The sequence below is a fragment of the Salmo salar genome, chromosome 18 (assembly GCF_965601325.2).
Source record: "Salmo salar chromosome 18, fSalSal1, whole genome shotgun sequence".
In the NCBI taxonomy this organism is placed as follows: domain Eukaryota; kingdom Metazoa; phylum Chordata; class Actinopteri; order Salmoniformes; family Salmonidae; genus Salmo; species Salmo salar.
Genome location: NC_138308.1, coordinates 99,517,527 through 99,533,966, shown reverse-complemented (window position 1 = coordinate 99,533,966; position 16,440 = coordinate 99,517,527). Strand labels below are relative to the sequence as shown.

The following is a 16,440-nucleotide window of genomic DNA, read 5'->3' as shown; positions in this document are numbered from 1 at the left end:
TACAGACAAAGGTAAGGTAGGATGTGAGTACATTGGGGGTAAACCTGTGCATATAGTGATAATGAAAGAGATATTGTCTCTAGAAATAGCATTTAAACCAGGTGATGTCACTGTGTGTGTGGGAGGTGGAACTAAATTGTTAGCCGAGGCGTGTTGAGCAGTGCTAGAGGCTCTACAGTGAAATTCATCTTCTGCACATCTACCATTCCAGTGTTTAATTGCTAATTATTTTGCCACCATGGCCTATTTATTGCCTTACCCCTCTTATCCTACCTCATTTGCACATGCTGTATATAGATTTTTCTACTGTATTTTTGATTGTATGTTTGTTTATTCCATGTGTAACCCTGTGTTGTTGTTTGTGTCGAACTGCTTTGCTTTATCTTGGCCAGGTCGCAGTTGCAAATGAGAACTTGTTCTCAACTGGCCTACCTGTTTAAATAAAGGTGAAATAAATACATAAATTACTATGGAGACGGCTTCACTACAGAGCTTCACTACATTACTATGGAGACGGCTTCACAACATTACAATGGAGACTGCTTCACTACAGAGCTTCACTACATTACTATGGAGACGGCTTCACTACAGAGCTTCACTACATTACTATGGAGACGGCTTCACTACAGAGCTTCACTACATTACTATGGAGACGGCTTCACAACATTACAATGGAGACTGCTTCACTACAGAGCTTCACTACATTACTATGGAGACGGCTTCACTACAGAGCTTCACTACATTACTATGGAGACGGCTTCACTACAGAGCTTCACTACATTACTATGGAGACGGCTTCACTACAGAGCTTCACTACATTACTATGGAGACGGCTTCACTACAGAGCTTCACTACATTACTATGGAGACGGCTTCACACAGGCCACTCTACAGGAGCGGCTCCCCGGAGACTGCTTCACTACAGAGCTTCACTACATTACTATGGAGACGGCTTCACTACAGAGCTTCACTACATTACTATGGAGACGGCTTCAATACAGAGCTTCACTTCATTACTATAAAGACAGCTTCACTAGAGTACAAATGTTTCCCGTACAATATGTTATTTTTCCCCAATGTCCCTGTTCTGATATCTTCCCAGTGCTTGTTGTAAACATAGATAAACATGTAGAAGAAAACATGGAAAAGATAGACAAACAAAAAACAATACATTTTAGAAAAGTTCTCGACAACAGAGAGAGGGGAGAGGGAGAGAAGAGAGAGAGATCAAGTGTGTATGTGTATGTATGTCCGTATGTGTAAGCGAGCATGTAATTGTGTGTGTGTGTTCTCATATCAACTTCATAGTGTTCAGATATATTTACAGTCCCCATTATTTATTCCGTAACCTGATGTCCCGTAGAATTTAGTACAGCCATGGTGTTATGGAACTGTCTCAGAAGAGCTGTCCATCTATAAAGAGTTTGTCCACAATGAGAAAGGCACGCTTACCTCTCTCCCTCTGTTGTCTCTACAGGATACAGTCTCTTACCTCTCTCCCTGTGTTGTCTCTGTACAGGATACAGTCTCTTGCCTCTCTCCCTTTGTTGTCTCTGTACAGGAAACAGTCTCGTACTTCTCTCCCTCTGTTGTCTCTGTACAGGAAACAGTCTCGTACCTCTCTCCCTCTGTTGTCTCTGTACAGGAAACAGTCTCTTACCTCTCTGTTGTCTCTGAACAGGATACAGTCTCTTACCCCTCTGTTGTCTCTGTACAGGATACAGTCTCTTACCTCTCTGTTGTCTCTGTACAGGAAACAGTCTCTTACCTCTCTGTTGTCTCTGTACAGGAAACAGTCTCTTACCTCTCTGTTGTCTCTGTACAGGAAACAGTCTCTTACCTCTCTGTTGTCTCTGAACAGGATACAGTCTCTTACCTCTCTGTTGTCTCGGTACAGGATACAGTCTCTTACCCCTCTTTTGTCCTTGAACAGGATACTGTCTCTTACCCCTCTGTTGTCTCTGTACAGGATACAGTCTCTTACCTCTCTCCCTCTGTTGTCTCTGTACAGGATACAGTCTCTTACCTCTCTCCCTCTGTTGTCTCTGTACAGGATACAGTCTCTTACCCCTCTGTTGTCTCTGTACAGGATACAGTCTCTTACCTCTCTCCCTCTGTTGTCTCTGTACAGGATACAGTCTCTTACCCCTCTGTTGTCTCTGTACAGGATACAGTCTCTGTTCCAGACTATAAAGGTTGACACTGGCTGACTCAGAGTCCTCGTTGTCTAATATCCTGAGTTTCCACCCATCGCTAACACCCCACCTCTAGGGGCGGCAGGTAGCCTAGTGGTTAAAGCGTTGGTCCAGTAACCAAAAGGCTGCTAGATCAAATCGCGAGCTGACAAGGTAAAAATCTCTTGTTCTGCCCTGAACAAGGCAGTTAACCCACTGTTCCTAGGCCGTCATTGTAAATAAGAATGTGTTCTTAACTGACTTGCCTGGTTACATAAAGGTTAAATTAAAAAAAAAAAAAAAAAAAAAAACTTGACAGAGGGGTAGTGTGTTAATATAGCACTCTTAGAAAAAAGGTGTTGGCAAGAACCTAAAATGGTTATTTTGCTGTCCCCATATGAGAACCTTGTGAAGAACCATTTTTGGTTCCAGGCAGAAACTCTTTGGTTCTAGGTAGAACCCTTTTGGGAACCATGTAGAACCCTCTGTGGAAAGGATTCTATGTGGAACCAAAAACGGTTCTCCCTAAAACCAAAAAGGGTTCTCCATAGCGCAATGTTAAGAGTATAGCACTGTGCCATGCCAGGGGATGGGCTGTGTGAAAGATTAAGTTGCTTACATTCCCATTTTTGTAGCAGTCAATCAATCAATCAATCAATCAAATGTATTTATGAAGCCCTTTTACATCAGCTGATGTCACAAAGTGCTATACAGAAATCCAGCCTAAAACCCCCAACAGCAAGCAATGCAGATGTAGAAGCACAGTGGTTAGGAAAAGCTCCCTAAAAAGGCAGGAAACTAGGAAGAAACCTAGAGAGTAACCTAGCTCTGAGGGGTGGCCAGTCCTCTTCTGGCTGTGCCGGGTGAAGATTACAACAGTACATGGCCAAGATGTTCAAACGTTCATAGATGACCAGCAGGGTTAAATAATAATAATCACAGAAAAACGTGTCTCTGGATTGTCCAAGGAAGTTATTTTTGTACTCTTGGCAGTAAGAATCCTTGGCAGTAAGAATTCTTAGTTAGTAAGAATCCTTGGTAGTAGAATCCTTGGTAGTAGAATCCTTGGTAGTAGAATCCTTGTTAGTAAGAATTCTTGGTAGTAGAATCCTTGGTAGTAGAATCCTTGGTAGTAGAATCCTTGGTAGTAGAATCTTTGTTAGTAAGAATTCTTGGTAGTAGAATCCTTGGTAGTAGAATCCTTGTTAGTAAGAATTCTTGGTAGTAGAATCCTTGGTAGTAGAATCCTTGGTAGTAGAATTCTTGGTAGTAGAATCCTTGGTAGTAAGAATCCTTGGTAGTAGAATCCTTGGTAGTAGAATCCTTGGTAGTAGAATCCTTGGCAGTAAGAATCCTTGGTAGTAGAATCCTTGGTAGTTAGAATCCTTGGTAGTAGAATCCTTGGTAGTTAGAATCCTTGGTAGTAGAATCCTTGGTAGTAGAATCCTTGGTAGTTAGAATCCTTGGTAGTAGAATCCTTGGTAGTAGAATCCTTGGTAGTAGAATCCTTGGTAGTAGAATCCTTGGCAGTAAGAATCCTTGGTAGTAGAATCCTTGGTAGTTAGAATCCTTGGTAGTAGAATCCTTGTTAGTAGAATCCTTGGTAGTAGAATCCTTGGCAGTAAGAATCCTTGGTAGTAGAATCCTTGGTAGTAGAATCCTTGGTAGTAGAATCCTTGGTAGTAGAATCCTTGGCAGTAAGAATCCTTGGTAGTAGAATCCTTGGTAGTAGAATCCTTGGTATTATAATCCTTGGTAGTAGAATCCTTGGTAGTAGAATCCTTGGTAGTAGAATCATTGGTAGTAGAATCCTTGGCAGTAAGAATCCTTGGTAGTAGAATCCTTGGCAGTAAGAAACCTTAGCAGTAGAGTCATTGGTAGTAGAATCCTTGGTAGTAGAATCCTTGGTAGAAATAATCCTTGGTAGTAGAATCCTTGGTAGTAGAATCCTTGGTAGTAAGAATCCTTGGTAGTAAGAATCCTTAGTTGTAGAATCCTTGGTAGTGGAATCCTTAGTTGTAGAATCCATGGTAGTAAGAATCCTTAGTTGTTGATTCATTGGTAGTAAGAATCCTTAGTTGTAGAATCCTTGGTAGTAGAATCCTTGGTAGTTAGAATTCTTGGTAGTAGAATCCTTGGCAGTAAGAATCCTTGGTAGTAGAATCCTTGGTAGTAGAATCCTTGGTAGTTAGAATCCTTGGTAGTAGAATCCTTGGCAGAAAGAATCCTTGGTAGTAGAATCCTTGGTAGTAGAATCCTTGGTAGTTAGAATCCTTGGTAGTAGAATCCTTGGCAGTAAGAATCCTTGGTAGTAGAATCCTTGGTAGTAGAATCCTTGGTAGTTAGAATCCTTGGTAGTAGAATCCTTGGCAGTAAGAATCCTTGGTAGTAAGAATCCTTGGTAGTAAGAATCCTTGGTAGTAAGAATCCTTGGCAGTAGAATCCTTAGCAGTAGAATCGTTGTTAGTAGAATCCTTGGTAGTAGAATCCTTGGTAGTAGAATCCTTGGTAGTAGAATCCTTGGTAGTAGAATCCTTGGCAGTAAGAATCCTTGGTAGTAGAATCCTTGGTAGTTAGAATCCTTGGTAGTAGAATCCTTGGTAGTTAGAATCCTTGGTAGTAGAATCCTTGGTAGTAGAATCCTTGGTAGTAGAATCCTTGGTAGTTAGAATCCTTGCTTAGTAGAATCCTTGGTAGTAGAATCCTTGGTAGTAGAATCCTTGGTAGTAGAATCCTTGGCAGTAAGAATCCTTGGTAGTAGAATCCTTGGTAGTTAGAATCCTTGGTAGTAGAATCCTTGTTAGTAGAATCCTTGGTAGTAGAATCCTTGGTAGTAGAATCCTTGGTAGTAGAATCCTTGGTAGTAGAATCATTGGTAGTAGAATCCTTGGCAGTAAGAATCCTTGGTAGTAGAATCCTTGGCAGTAAGAAACCTTAGCAGTAGAGTCATTGGTAGTAGAATCCTTGGTAGTTAGAATCCTTGGTAGTAGAATCCTTGGCAGTAAGAATCCTTGGTAGTAAGAATCCTTGGTAGTAAGAATCCTTGGTAGTAAGAATCCTTGGCAGTAGAATCCTTAGCAGTAGAATCGTTGTTAGTAGAATCCTTGGTAGTAGAATCCTTGGTAGTAGAATCCTTGGTAGTAGAATCCTTGGTAGTAGAATCCTTGGTAGTAGAATCCTTGGCAGTAAGAATCCTTGGTAGTAGAATCCTTGGTAGTTAGAATCCTTGGTAGTAGAATCCTTGTTAGTAGAATCCTTGGTAGTAGAATCCTTGGCAGTAAGAATCCTTGGTAGTAGAATCCTTGGTAGTAGAATCCTTGGTAGTAGAATCCTTGGTAGTAGAATCCTTGGCAGTAAGAATCCTTGGTAGTAGAATCCTTGGTAGTTAGAATCCTTGGTAGTAGAATCCTTGGTAGTTAGAATCCTTGGTAGTAGAATCCTTGGTAGTAGAATCCTTGGTAGTAGAATCCTTGGTAGTTAGAATCCTTGCTTAGTAGAATCCTTGGTAGTAGAATCCTTGGTAGTAGAATCCTTGGTAGTAGAATCCTTGGCAGTAAGAATCCTTGGTAGTAGAATCCTTGGTAGTTAGAATCCTTGGTAGTAGAATCCTTGTTAGTAGAATCCTTGGTAGTAGAATCCTTGGTAGTAGAATCCTTGGTAGTAGAATCCTTGGTAGTAGAATCATTGGTAGTAGAATCCTTGGCAGTAAGAATCCTTGGTAGTAGAATCCTTGGCAGTAAGAAACCTTAGCAGTAGAGTCATTGGTAGTAGAATCCTTGGTAGTTAGAATCCTTGGTAGTAGAATCCTTGGCAGTAAGAATCCTTGGTAGTAAGAATCCTTGGTAGTAAGAATCCTTGGTAGTAAGAATCCTTGGCAGTAGAATCCTTAGCAGTAGAATCGTTGTTAGTAGAATCCTTGGTAGTAGAATCCTTGGTAGTAGAATCCTTGGTAGTAGAATCCTTGGTAGTAGAATCCTTGGCAGTAAGAATCCTTGGTAGTAGAATCCTTGGTAGTTAGAATCCTTGGTAGTAGAATCCTTGGTAGTTAGAATCCTTGGTAGTAGAATCCTTGGTAGTAGAATCCTTGGTAGTAGAATCCTTGGTAGTAGAATCCTTGGCAGTAAGAATCCTTGGTAGTAGAATCCTTGGTAGTTAGAATCCTTGGTAGTAGAATCCTTGTTAGTAGAATCCTTGGTAGTAGAATCCTTGGCAGTAAGAATCCTTGGTAGTAGAATCCTTGGTAGTAGAATCCTTGGTAGTAGAATCCTTGGTAGTAGAATCCTTGGCAGTAAGAATCCTTGATAGTAGAATCCTTGGTAGTAGAATCCTTGGTAGTAGAATCCTTGGTAGTAGAATCCTTGGTATTATAATCCTTGGTAGTAGAATCCTTGGTAGTAGAATCCTTGGTAGTAGAATCCTTGGTAGTAGAATCATTGGTAGTAGAATCCTTGGCAGTAAGAATCCTTGGTAGTAGTATCCTTGGCAGTAAGAAACCTTAGCAGTAGAGTCATTGGTAGTAGAATCCTTGGTAGTAGAATCCTTGGTAGAAATAATCCTTGGTAGTGGAATTCTTGGTAGTAAGAATCCTTAGTTGTAGAATCCATGGTAGTAGAATCCTTGGTAGTAAGAATCCTTGGTAGTAAGAATCCTTAGTTGTAGAATCCTTGGTAGTGGAATCCTTAGTTGTAGAATCCATGGTAGTAAGAATCCTTAGTTGTAGATTCATTGGTAGTAAGAATCCTTAGTTGTAGAATCCTTGGTAGTAGAATCCTTGGTAGTTAGAATTCTTGGTAGTAGAATCCTTGGCAGTAAGAATCCTTGGTAGTAGAATCCTTGGTAGTAGAATCCTTGGCAGTAAGAATCCTTGGTAGTAGAATCCTTGGTAGTAGAATCCTTGGTAGTTAGAATCCTTGGTAGTAGAATCCTTGGCAGTAAGAATCCTTGGTAGTAGAATCCTTGGTAGTAGAATCCTTGGTAGTTAGAATCCTTGGTAGTAGAATCCTTGGCAGTAAGAATCCTTGGTAGTAAGAATCCTTGGTAGTAAGAATCCTTGGTAGTAAGAATCCTTGGTAGTAGAATCCTTGGTAGTTAGAATCCTTGGTAGTAGAATCCTTGGTAGTAGAATCCTTGGTAGTAGAAGCCTTGGTAGTTAGAATCCTTGGTAGTAGAATCCTTGGTAGTAGAATCCTTGGTAGTAAGAATCCTTGGTAGTAGAATCCTTGGTAGTAGAATCCTTGGTAGTAGAATCCTTGGTAGTAGAATCCTTGGTAGTAGAATCCTTGGTAGTAAGAATCCTTGGTAGTAGAATCCTTGGTAGTAGAATCCTTGGTAGTTAGAATCCTTGGTAGTAAGAATCCTTGGTAGTAGAATCCTTGGTAGTAGAATCCTTGGTAGTAGAATCCTTGGTAGTAGAATCCTTGGTATTAAGAATCCTTGGTAGTAGAATCCTTGGTAGTTAGAATCCTTGGTAGTAAGAATCCTTGGTAGTAGAATCCTTGGTAGTAGAATCCTTGGCAGTAGAATCCTTGGCAGTAAGAATCCTTGGCAGTAGAATCCATAGCAGTAGAATCGTTGTTAGTAGAATCCTTGGTAGTAGAATCCTTGGTAGAAATAATCCTTGGTAGTGGAATTCTTGGTAGTAAGTATCCTTAGTTGTAGAATCCATGGTAGTAAGAATCCTTGGTAGTAGAATCCTTAGATGTAGAATCCATGGTAGTAAGAATCCTTAGTTGTAGATTCATTGGTAGTAAGAATCCTTAGTTGTAGAATCCTTGGCAGTAGAATCCATGGTAGTAGAATCCTTGGCAGTAAGAATCCTTGGTAGTAGAATCCTTGGTAGTAGAATCCTTGGCAGTAAGAATCCTTGGTAGTAGAATCCTTGGTAGTAGAATCCTTGGTAGTAGAATCCTTGGTAGTAGAATCCTTGGCAGTAAGAATCCTTGGCAGTAAGAATCCTTGGTAGTAGAATCCTTGGCAGTAAGAATCCTTGGCATTAAGAGTCCTTGGCAGTAAGAATCCTTGGTAGTAGAATCCTTGGTAGTAGAATCCTTGGCAGTAAGAATCCTTGGTAGTAGAATCCTTGGTAGTAGAGTCCATGGCAGTATAATCCTTGGCAGTAGAATCCTTGGTAGTAGAATCCTTGGCAGTAGAATCCATGGTAGTAGAATCCTTGGTAGTAGAATCCTTGGCTGTAAGAATCCTTGGTAGTAGAATCCTTGGTAGTAGAATCCTTGGTAGTAGAATCCTTGGTAGTAGAATCCTTGGTAGTTAGAATCCTTGGTAGTAGAATCCTTGGTAGTAGAATCCTTGGTAGTAGAATCCTTGATAGTAGAATCCTTGGCAGAAAGAATTCTTGGTAGTAGAATCCTTGGTAGTAGAATCCTTGGTAGTAGAATCCTTGGTAGTAGAATCCTTGGCAGTAAGAATCCTTGGTAGTAGAATCCTTGGTAGTTAGAATCCTTGGTAGTAGAATCCTTGGTAGTTAGAATCCTTGGTAGTAGAATCCTTGGCAGTAAGAATCCTTGGTAGTAGAATCCTTGGTAGTAGAATCCTTGGTAGTAGAATCCTTGGCAGTAAGAATCCTTGGTAGTAGAATCCTTGGTAGTTAGAATCCTTGGTAGTAGAATCCTTGGTAGTAGAATCCTTGGTAGTAGAATCCTTGGCAGTAAGAATCCTTGGTAGTAGAATCCTTGGTAGTAGAATCCCTTGGTAGTAGAATCCTTGGTATTATAATCCTTGGTAGTAGAATCCTTGGTAGTAGAATCCTTGGTAGTAGAATCCTTGGTAGTAGAATCATTGGTAGTAGAATCCTTGGCAGTAAGAATCCTTGGTAGTAGAATCCTTGGCAGTAAGAAACCTTAGCAGTACAGTCATTGGTTGTAGAATCCTTGGTAGTAAGAATCCTTGGTAGTAGAATCCTTGGCAGTAAGAATCCTTGGTAGTAGAATCCTTGGCAGTAAGAAACCTTAGCAGTAGAGTCATTGGTAGTAGAATCCTTGGTAGTAGAATCCTTGGTAGAAATAATCCTTGGTAGTGGAATTCTTGGTAGTAAGAATCCTTAGTTGTAGAATCCATGGTAGTAGAATCCTTGGTAGTAAGAATCCTTGGTAGTAAGAATCCTTAGTTGTAGAATCCTTGGTAGTGGAATCCTTAGTTGTAGAATCCATGGTAGTAAGAATCCTTAGTTGTAGATTCATTGGTAGTAAGAATCCTTAGTTGTAGAATCCTTGGTAGTAGAATCCTTGGTAGTAGAATCCTTGGTAGTTAGAATCCATGGTAGTAGAATCCTTGGTAGTAGAATCCTTGGTAGTAGAATCCTTGGTAGTAGAATCCTTGGTAGTAGAATCCTTGGCAGTAAGAATCCTTGGTAGTAGAATCCTTGGTAGTAGAATCCTTGGTAGTTAGAATCCTTGGTAGTAGAATCCTTGGCAGTAAGAATCCTTGGTAGTAGAATCCTTGGTAGTAGAATCCTTGGTAGTAGAATCCTTGGTAGTTAGAATCCTTGGTAGTAGAGTCCTTGGCAGTAAGAATCCTTGGTAGTAAGAATCCTTGGTAGTAGAATCCTTGGTAGTTAGAATCCTTGGTAGTAGAATCCTTGGTAGTAGAATCCTTGGTAGTTAGAATCCTTGGTAGTAGAATCCTTGGTAGTAGAATCCTTGGTAGTAGAATCCTTGGTAGTAGAATCCTTGGTAGTAAGAATCCTTGGTAGTAGAATCCTTGGTAGTAGAATCCTTGGTAGTTAGAATCCTTGGTAGTTAGAATCCTTGGTAGTAGAATCCTTGGTAGTAGAATCCTTGGTAGTAGAATCCTTGGTAGTAAGAATCCTTGGTAGTAGAATCCTTGGTAGTAGAATCCTTGGTAATAGAATCCTTGGTAGTAGAATCCTTGGTAGTAGAATCCTTGGTAGTAAGAATCCTTGGTAGTAGAATCCTTGGTAGTAGAATCCTTGGTAATAGAATCCTTGGTAGTAGAATCCTTGGTAGTAGGACTCCTTCCAGAATAATTTGTCCAAAATCTGGTTGTACTTTTGGACTTTTGATTTGGATTGAAGCTTATGTTGTGGAGTGTGGTTTACTGCATATGTCTTTGTCAAACAATCTAGGTTAATCTAACTCTAAATGCAGAAAGAGTCAGGAGCTTATATTCTCATGACCTTCTCTCTCTCTCTCTCTCTCTTCAGATATCTCTCTTCCAGCCTCTCTGAGTGTCAGTCCTGACAGATCTCAGTTCTTTGAATATGAGTCTGTTTCGCTGAGCTGTGAGGTTCAAGGGAACTCTACTGGATGGAGAGTGGTGAGGAACTCAGAGAGAGGAATCCTTTCAGAGTGTAATACTGACTGGGGAAAACAACAAGGGTCTTCATGCAATGTGTCACTAATACCATCAGACAGTGGAGTGTACTGGTGTGTGTCTGGGTCTGGAGAACACAGCAATGCTGTCAACATCACAGTACCTGGTATGTCCACAAACACCATCTACTAACATTATAGTGTTTAGTGGATCAGCTGGTTTCAGATAGCTGATGTTATGTTTATATATGATGTTTATATATTATATACAGCTGGTGCTGTGATCCTGGATAGACCTGTTTATATATGATGTTTATTTATTATATACAGCTGGAGCTGTGATCCTGGAGAGACCTGTTTATATATGATGTGTGTATATTATATACAGCTGGTGCTGTGATCCTGGAGAGACCTGTTTATATATCATATACAGCTGGAGCTGTGATCCTGTAGAGACCTGTTTATATATGATGTTTATTTATTATATACAGCTGGAGCTGTGATCCTGGAGAGACCTGTTTAAATATGATGTTTATATATTATATACAGCTGGTGCTGTGATCCTGGAGAGACCTGTTTATATATGATGTTTATATATTATATACAGCTGGAGCTGTGATCCTGGAGAGACCTGTTTATATATGATGTTTATATATTATATACAGCTGGTGCTATGATCCTGGAGAGCCCTGCCCTTCCTGTGACTGAGGGAGATTCTTTGACTCTGCGCTGCAGATATCCGGGAACTCCCTCTAACCTCACAGCTGATTTCTACAAAGATGGATCCCTCATCAGGACTGAGACTACAGGAGAGATGACCATCCCTGCAGTATCCAAGTCAGATGAAGGACTCTACAAGTGTACCAACTCTGAAGGAGAATCACCAGAGAGCTGGATGACTGTGACAGGTGAGAATATGAGAAGCCTTGACATTCAGATTATCTGGTTCTTCTTTACACTGTTAAAACCTGCATTATAAACTGGGGGGTTCCAGCCCTGAATGCTGATTGGCTGGAAGTAGTGTAATATCAGACCGTATACACAGGTTATTACAAAACATGTATTTTTACTGCTTTAATTATGTTGGTAACCTGATTATAATAGCAGTAAGGCACCTCAGGGGGTTTGTGGTATCTGGCCAATATATCACGGTGTCATGACGTTGGCCTCTTTGAGTACAGGGAGGACAGTTGACCCCCTCCCCCCTTGCACCATCCCCCAACCTACCTTCCCCCACCCAGTCCCTGTGTGAAGGAGTGGTAAAATTCCAGAGAAGAATCTCTGGCCACATGGCCCATAGAGAGACACAGGAAATTCTTCCAACTCACAGAATTGGGGAACCAAGCGACATTTGTGTTCTGGAGAAGGTATGGAAGATTGGTGAAGAATCCAGCTACGAACTGGTCCGCTTGGTACAATTTTGTGATACTCAGAAGAGACAATATAGCCATAATACCATAAAACTGTTTATATAATAGCCTCAGCGATGAGACTTGCATCATAATGGTTGTATAACATGTATTAATAAGGATAAAGCTATTTGTAATACATTGAGATGCTATGTACTGATGTTAATGTGATAGAATTGTATTTCTGTACCAAGCTTAACTCAGTCATCGGCACGCCCCCAGGGACACAGACAGGACTAGGCGTCATGTGACAAGCCTGTTCTATGTTCACTATAAAACCATACCCTGATTTACTTTCTAACAGACCAGGCCTCCACTCCATTGCGAGTTGGCCAATAGGTTTGACCATCCAATCCATCTACTGAAAGTGAACCATACCACGTAGTTAACCTGTTTGGGCTAGGGGGCAGTATTGAGAATTTTGGAAAAAATATGTGCCCATTTTTAACTGCCTCCTACACCAACTCAGAAGCTAGAATATGCATATTATTGTTCAGGTTTGGATAGAAAACACCCTGAAGTTTCTAAAACTGTTTGAATGGTGTCTGTGAGTATAACAGAACTCCTATGGCAGGCAAAAACCTGACAAGGTTTCATGCAGGAAGTGGCCTGTCTGACAAGGAGTCGTGCGTCTTGCATCTGTTTATTGAAAAGTAAGGATCTTAGCTGTAACGTGACAATTCCCAGGGCTCCAATAGGCTCTCAGGACGCGGGAAAATCATGAAGGTTGTCGAGGCAGCCTCAGGCTGAAACAGATTATCATCTTATTCAAGTGTCCCATTAGGTGACAATGGAGTGAGGCGCGTGCGCGATTAGCCCCCGTGGAGTATTTTAATTCGGCTGTTTAGTTTATTGCAGATTCCCGGTCGGAATATTATCGCTTTTCTACGAGATAAATGGCATAAAAATTGGTTTTAAACAGCGGTTGACATGCTTCGAAGTACGGTAATGGAATATTTAGAATTTTATTGTCACGAATTGCGCCATGCGCGCGACACTTCTTTACTATTTCGGATAGTGTCTGGAACGCACGAACAAAACGCCGCTATTCGGATATAACGATGGATTATTTTGGACCAAACCAACATTTGTTATTGAAGTAGCAGTCCTGGGTGTGCATTCTGACGAAGACAACAAAAGGTAATCAAACTTTTATAATAGTAAATATGATTATGGTGAGTGCTAAACTTGCCGGGTGTCTAAATAGCGAGCCCGTGATGCCTGGGCTATGTACTTAGAATATTGCAAAATGTGCTTTCACCAAAAAGCTATTTTGAAATCGGACATATCGAGTGCATAGAGGAGGTCTGTATCTATAATTCTTAAAATAATTGTTATGCTTTTTGTGAACGTTTATCGTGAGTAATTTAGTAAAATGTTAGCGAATTCCCCGGAAGTTTGCGGGGGGTATGCTCGTTCTGAACGTCACATGCTAATGTAAAAAGCTGGTTTTTGATATAAATATGAACTTGATTGAACAAAACATGCATGTATTGTATAACATAATGTCCTAGGGTTGTCATCTGATGAAGATCATCAAAGGTGAGTGCTGCATTTAGCTGTCTTCTGGGTTTTGGTGACATTATATGCTGGCTTGAAAAATGGGTGTCTGATTATTTCTGGCTTGGTACTCTGCTGACATAATCTAATGTTTTGCTTTCGTTGTAAAGCCTTTTTAAAATCGGACAGTGTGGTTAGATTAACGAGAGTCTTGTCTTTAAATAGCTGTAAAATAGTCATATGTTTGAGAAATTGAAGTAATAGGATTTTTAAGGTTTTGAAAATCGCGCCACAGGCTGCAAGTGGCTGTTACGTAGGTGGGACGAATTCGTCCCGCCTAGCCCAGAGAGGTTAACTTTTAGACTATTGATACCGACAGAATAAGAACAAGTCTTTGATATTAATTAATTGTCTGCAGCTAGAAATTATATCATTGAACGCGAAGACCGACGAAACATCCATTCTATAACGACATTAATGAATGTCGCTTTGAAAGATCCATTCTAACCGAGAGAGAGAGAGAGAGAGAACGCGGACAAAACTCTCCAACAGAACGACGCTCCAACAAGGATCCCGACGACACACTGAGCGTAAATATATATTGATTGCAATTGTTCCCGAATGAGTGAGCGTTCATGTGCAAAGGATTAGCATGTCAATTGTTAATATTAATGAACTCTGTGTGCCTCCTCAGCTGATCATTTTATGACCCATTGTTTAACAAGACACCAGCCAGGCCTGTTAGCCCACTAGGGCACATTACTCTACCAATTCTTTGTGACGATAATTACTGTTTGTATACTTTCTGTGAATTACTTAGTTTAGTAAATAAATGATTTTAAGACAATTGATGTATGGATGATTCGTAGTAAAGACTGGGTTCGTGCAGATAAAACATTTTACGACGTTTGGAATGAGACTGGACGTGAGGTAAAATACACCATTTAAACCAGAAGATAATCGGCCTATACTATAATAGAATATAATATATAATGTTATAATATAGGAAAGTTATATTAGGAAAATTATAACTTTGTAATCTGAATATTTTCCTTGGTGCCCCAATCTCCTAGTTAATTACAATTAAACGATTAATCAGTTTGATCGCGTGATAATAATTACAGGGAGTTAATTGATAAACATGTCTTCAGTTTAATGGTACCCCAAAGACACGACAACGGCTAAAGGCAGCATCCAGGCACTCTGTGTTGCATCGTGCTTAAGAAAAGCCCGTACCTGTGGTATATTGGTCATATACCACACCCCCTCGTGCCATATTGCTATTATAAACTGGGTGGTTCCGGCCCTGAATGCTGATTGGCTGGAAGCCATGGTATACTACGGGTATGACAAAACATGTATTTTTATGCTGAAAGATTCAGGAACTCATCTGCTCATGACTTTCTCTCTCTCTCTCTTTCTTTCTCATCTCTGTCGCTCTGTCTGTCTATCTCTCTTTATCAATCCACTTCTCTCTCTTTCTCTCTCTCTCTCTTTCTTTCTCATCTCTGTCGCTCTGTCTGTCTATCTCTCTTTATCAATCCACTTCTCTCTCTTTCAATCTCTCTCTCTTTTTATCTCTCCCTCTCTTTCTATCTCTCTCTCTCTTCTTTTCTCTCTCTCTTTCTCTCTCTACCAATCTCTCTCTCTCTATCCCCCCCTCTCTCTCTCTCTCTCTCTCTCTCTCTCTCTCGCTACCTCACCCTCAATCTCTCTCTCCCGCTCTCTCTCTCTCAGATCTCTCTCTCTCAGATCTCTCTCTTCCAGCCTCTCTGAGTGTCAGTCCTGACAGATCTCAGTTCTTTGAATATGAGTCTGTCTCTCTGAGCTGTGAGGTTCAGGGGAACTCTACTGGATGGAGAGTGGTGAGGAACTCAGAGAGAGGAATCCTTTCAGAGTGTAATACTGACTGGGGAAAACAACAAGGGTCTTCATGCAATGTGTCACTAATACCATCAGACAGTGGAGTGTACTGGTGTGTGTCTGGGTCTGGAGAACACAGCAATGCTGTCAACATCACAGTACATGGTATGTCCACAAACACCATCTACTAACATTATAGTGTTTAGTGGTTCATCTGGTTTCAGATAGCTGATGTTATGTTTATATATGATGTTTATATATTATATACAGCTGGTGCTGTGATCCTGGAGAGACCTGTTTATATATGATGTTTATATATTATATACAGCTGGTGCTGTGATCCTGGAGAGACCTGTTTATATATGATGTTTATATATTATATACAGCTGGTGCTGTGATCCTGGAGAGACCTGTTTATATATGATGTTTATATATTATATACAGCTGGAGCTGTGATCCTGGAGAGACCTGTTTATATATTATATACAGCTGGAGCTGTGATCCTGGAGAGACCTGTTTATATATGATGTTTATATATTATATACAGCTGGAGCTGTGATCCTGGAGAGACCTGTTTATATATGATGTTTATATATTATATACAGCTGGTGCTGATGATCCTGGAGAGCCCTGCCCTTCCTGTGACTGAGGGAGATTCTGTGACTCTGCGCTGCAGATATCAGGGAACTCCCTCTGACCTCACAACTGATTTCTACAAAGATGGATCCCTCATCAGGGCTGAGACTACAGGAGAGATGACCATCCCTGCAGTATCCAAGTCAGATGAAGGACTCTACAAGTGTACCAACTCTGAAGGAGAATCACCAGAGAGCTGGATGACTGTGACAGGTGAGAATATGAGAAACCTTGACATTCAGATTATTTGGTCCTTCTTTACACTGTTAAGTGGTGCTAAAACCTGCATTACAAACTGGGAAGTTCCAACCCTGAATGCTGATTGGCTGGAAGCAGTAGTATATTAGACAGTAATCATTTATCTAATGACTTTCTCTCTCCCTTTGGCCGGGGTAGGCCATCATTTACTGACTTGCCTAGTTAATAAAAATAAATATATCTCGCTCTCTCACTCTCTCTCTCTCTCTCCATTTCAATTAAATTCAAAGGTCTTTATTGTCATGGGAAACATATGTTAACCTGTTAGGGCTAGGGGGCAGCATTTGCACGTCTGGATAAAAAAAATGTACCC

At 40.5% G+C, this 16,440-nt stretch overlaps 1 protein-coding gene across 2 annotated transcripts in view; it reads left to right on the top strand.

The window, feature by feature from the left end:
* The window catches only part of LOC123732553 (Fc receptor-like protein 5), a 33,317-nt gene extending 17,878 nt beyond the window's left edge, over positions 1-15,439 (top strand). The window contains exons 3-5 of one of the 2 annotated variants that reach the window (XM_082965411.1): positions 10,353-10,628; positions 11,127-11,369; positions 15,108-15,439. In XM_082965411.1, the coding sequence (XP_082821537.1) occupies positions 10,353-10,628; positions 11,127-11,369; positions 15,108-15,424 (836 nt within the window). In that variant the 3' untranslated portion in view covers positions 15,425-15,439. The remainder of the gene's footprint in view (positions 1-10,352; positions 10,629-11,126; positions 11,370-15,107) is intronic. The other variant, XM_082965412.1, reaches the window with a different exon arrangement.
* Positions 15,440-16,440: the final 1,001 nt, after the last annotated feature.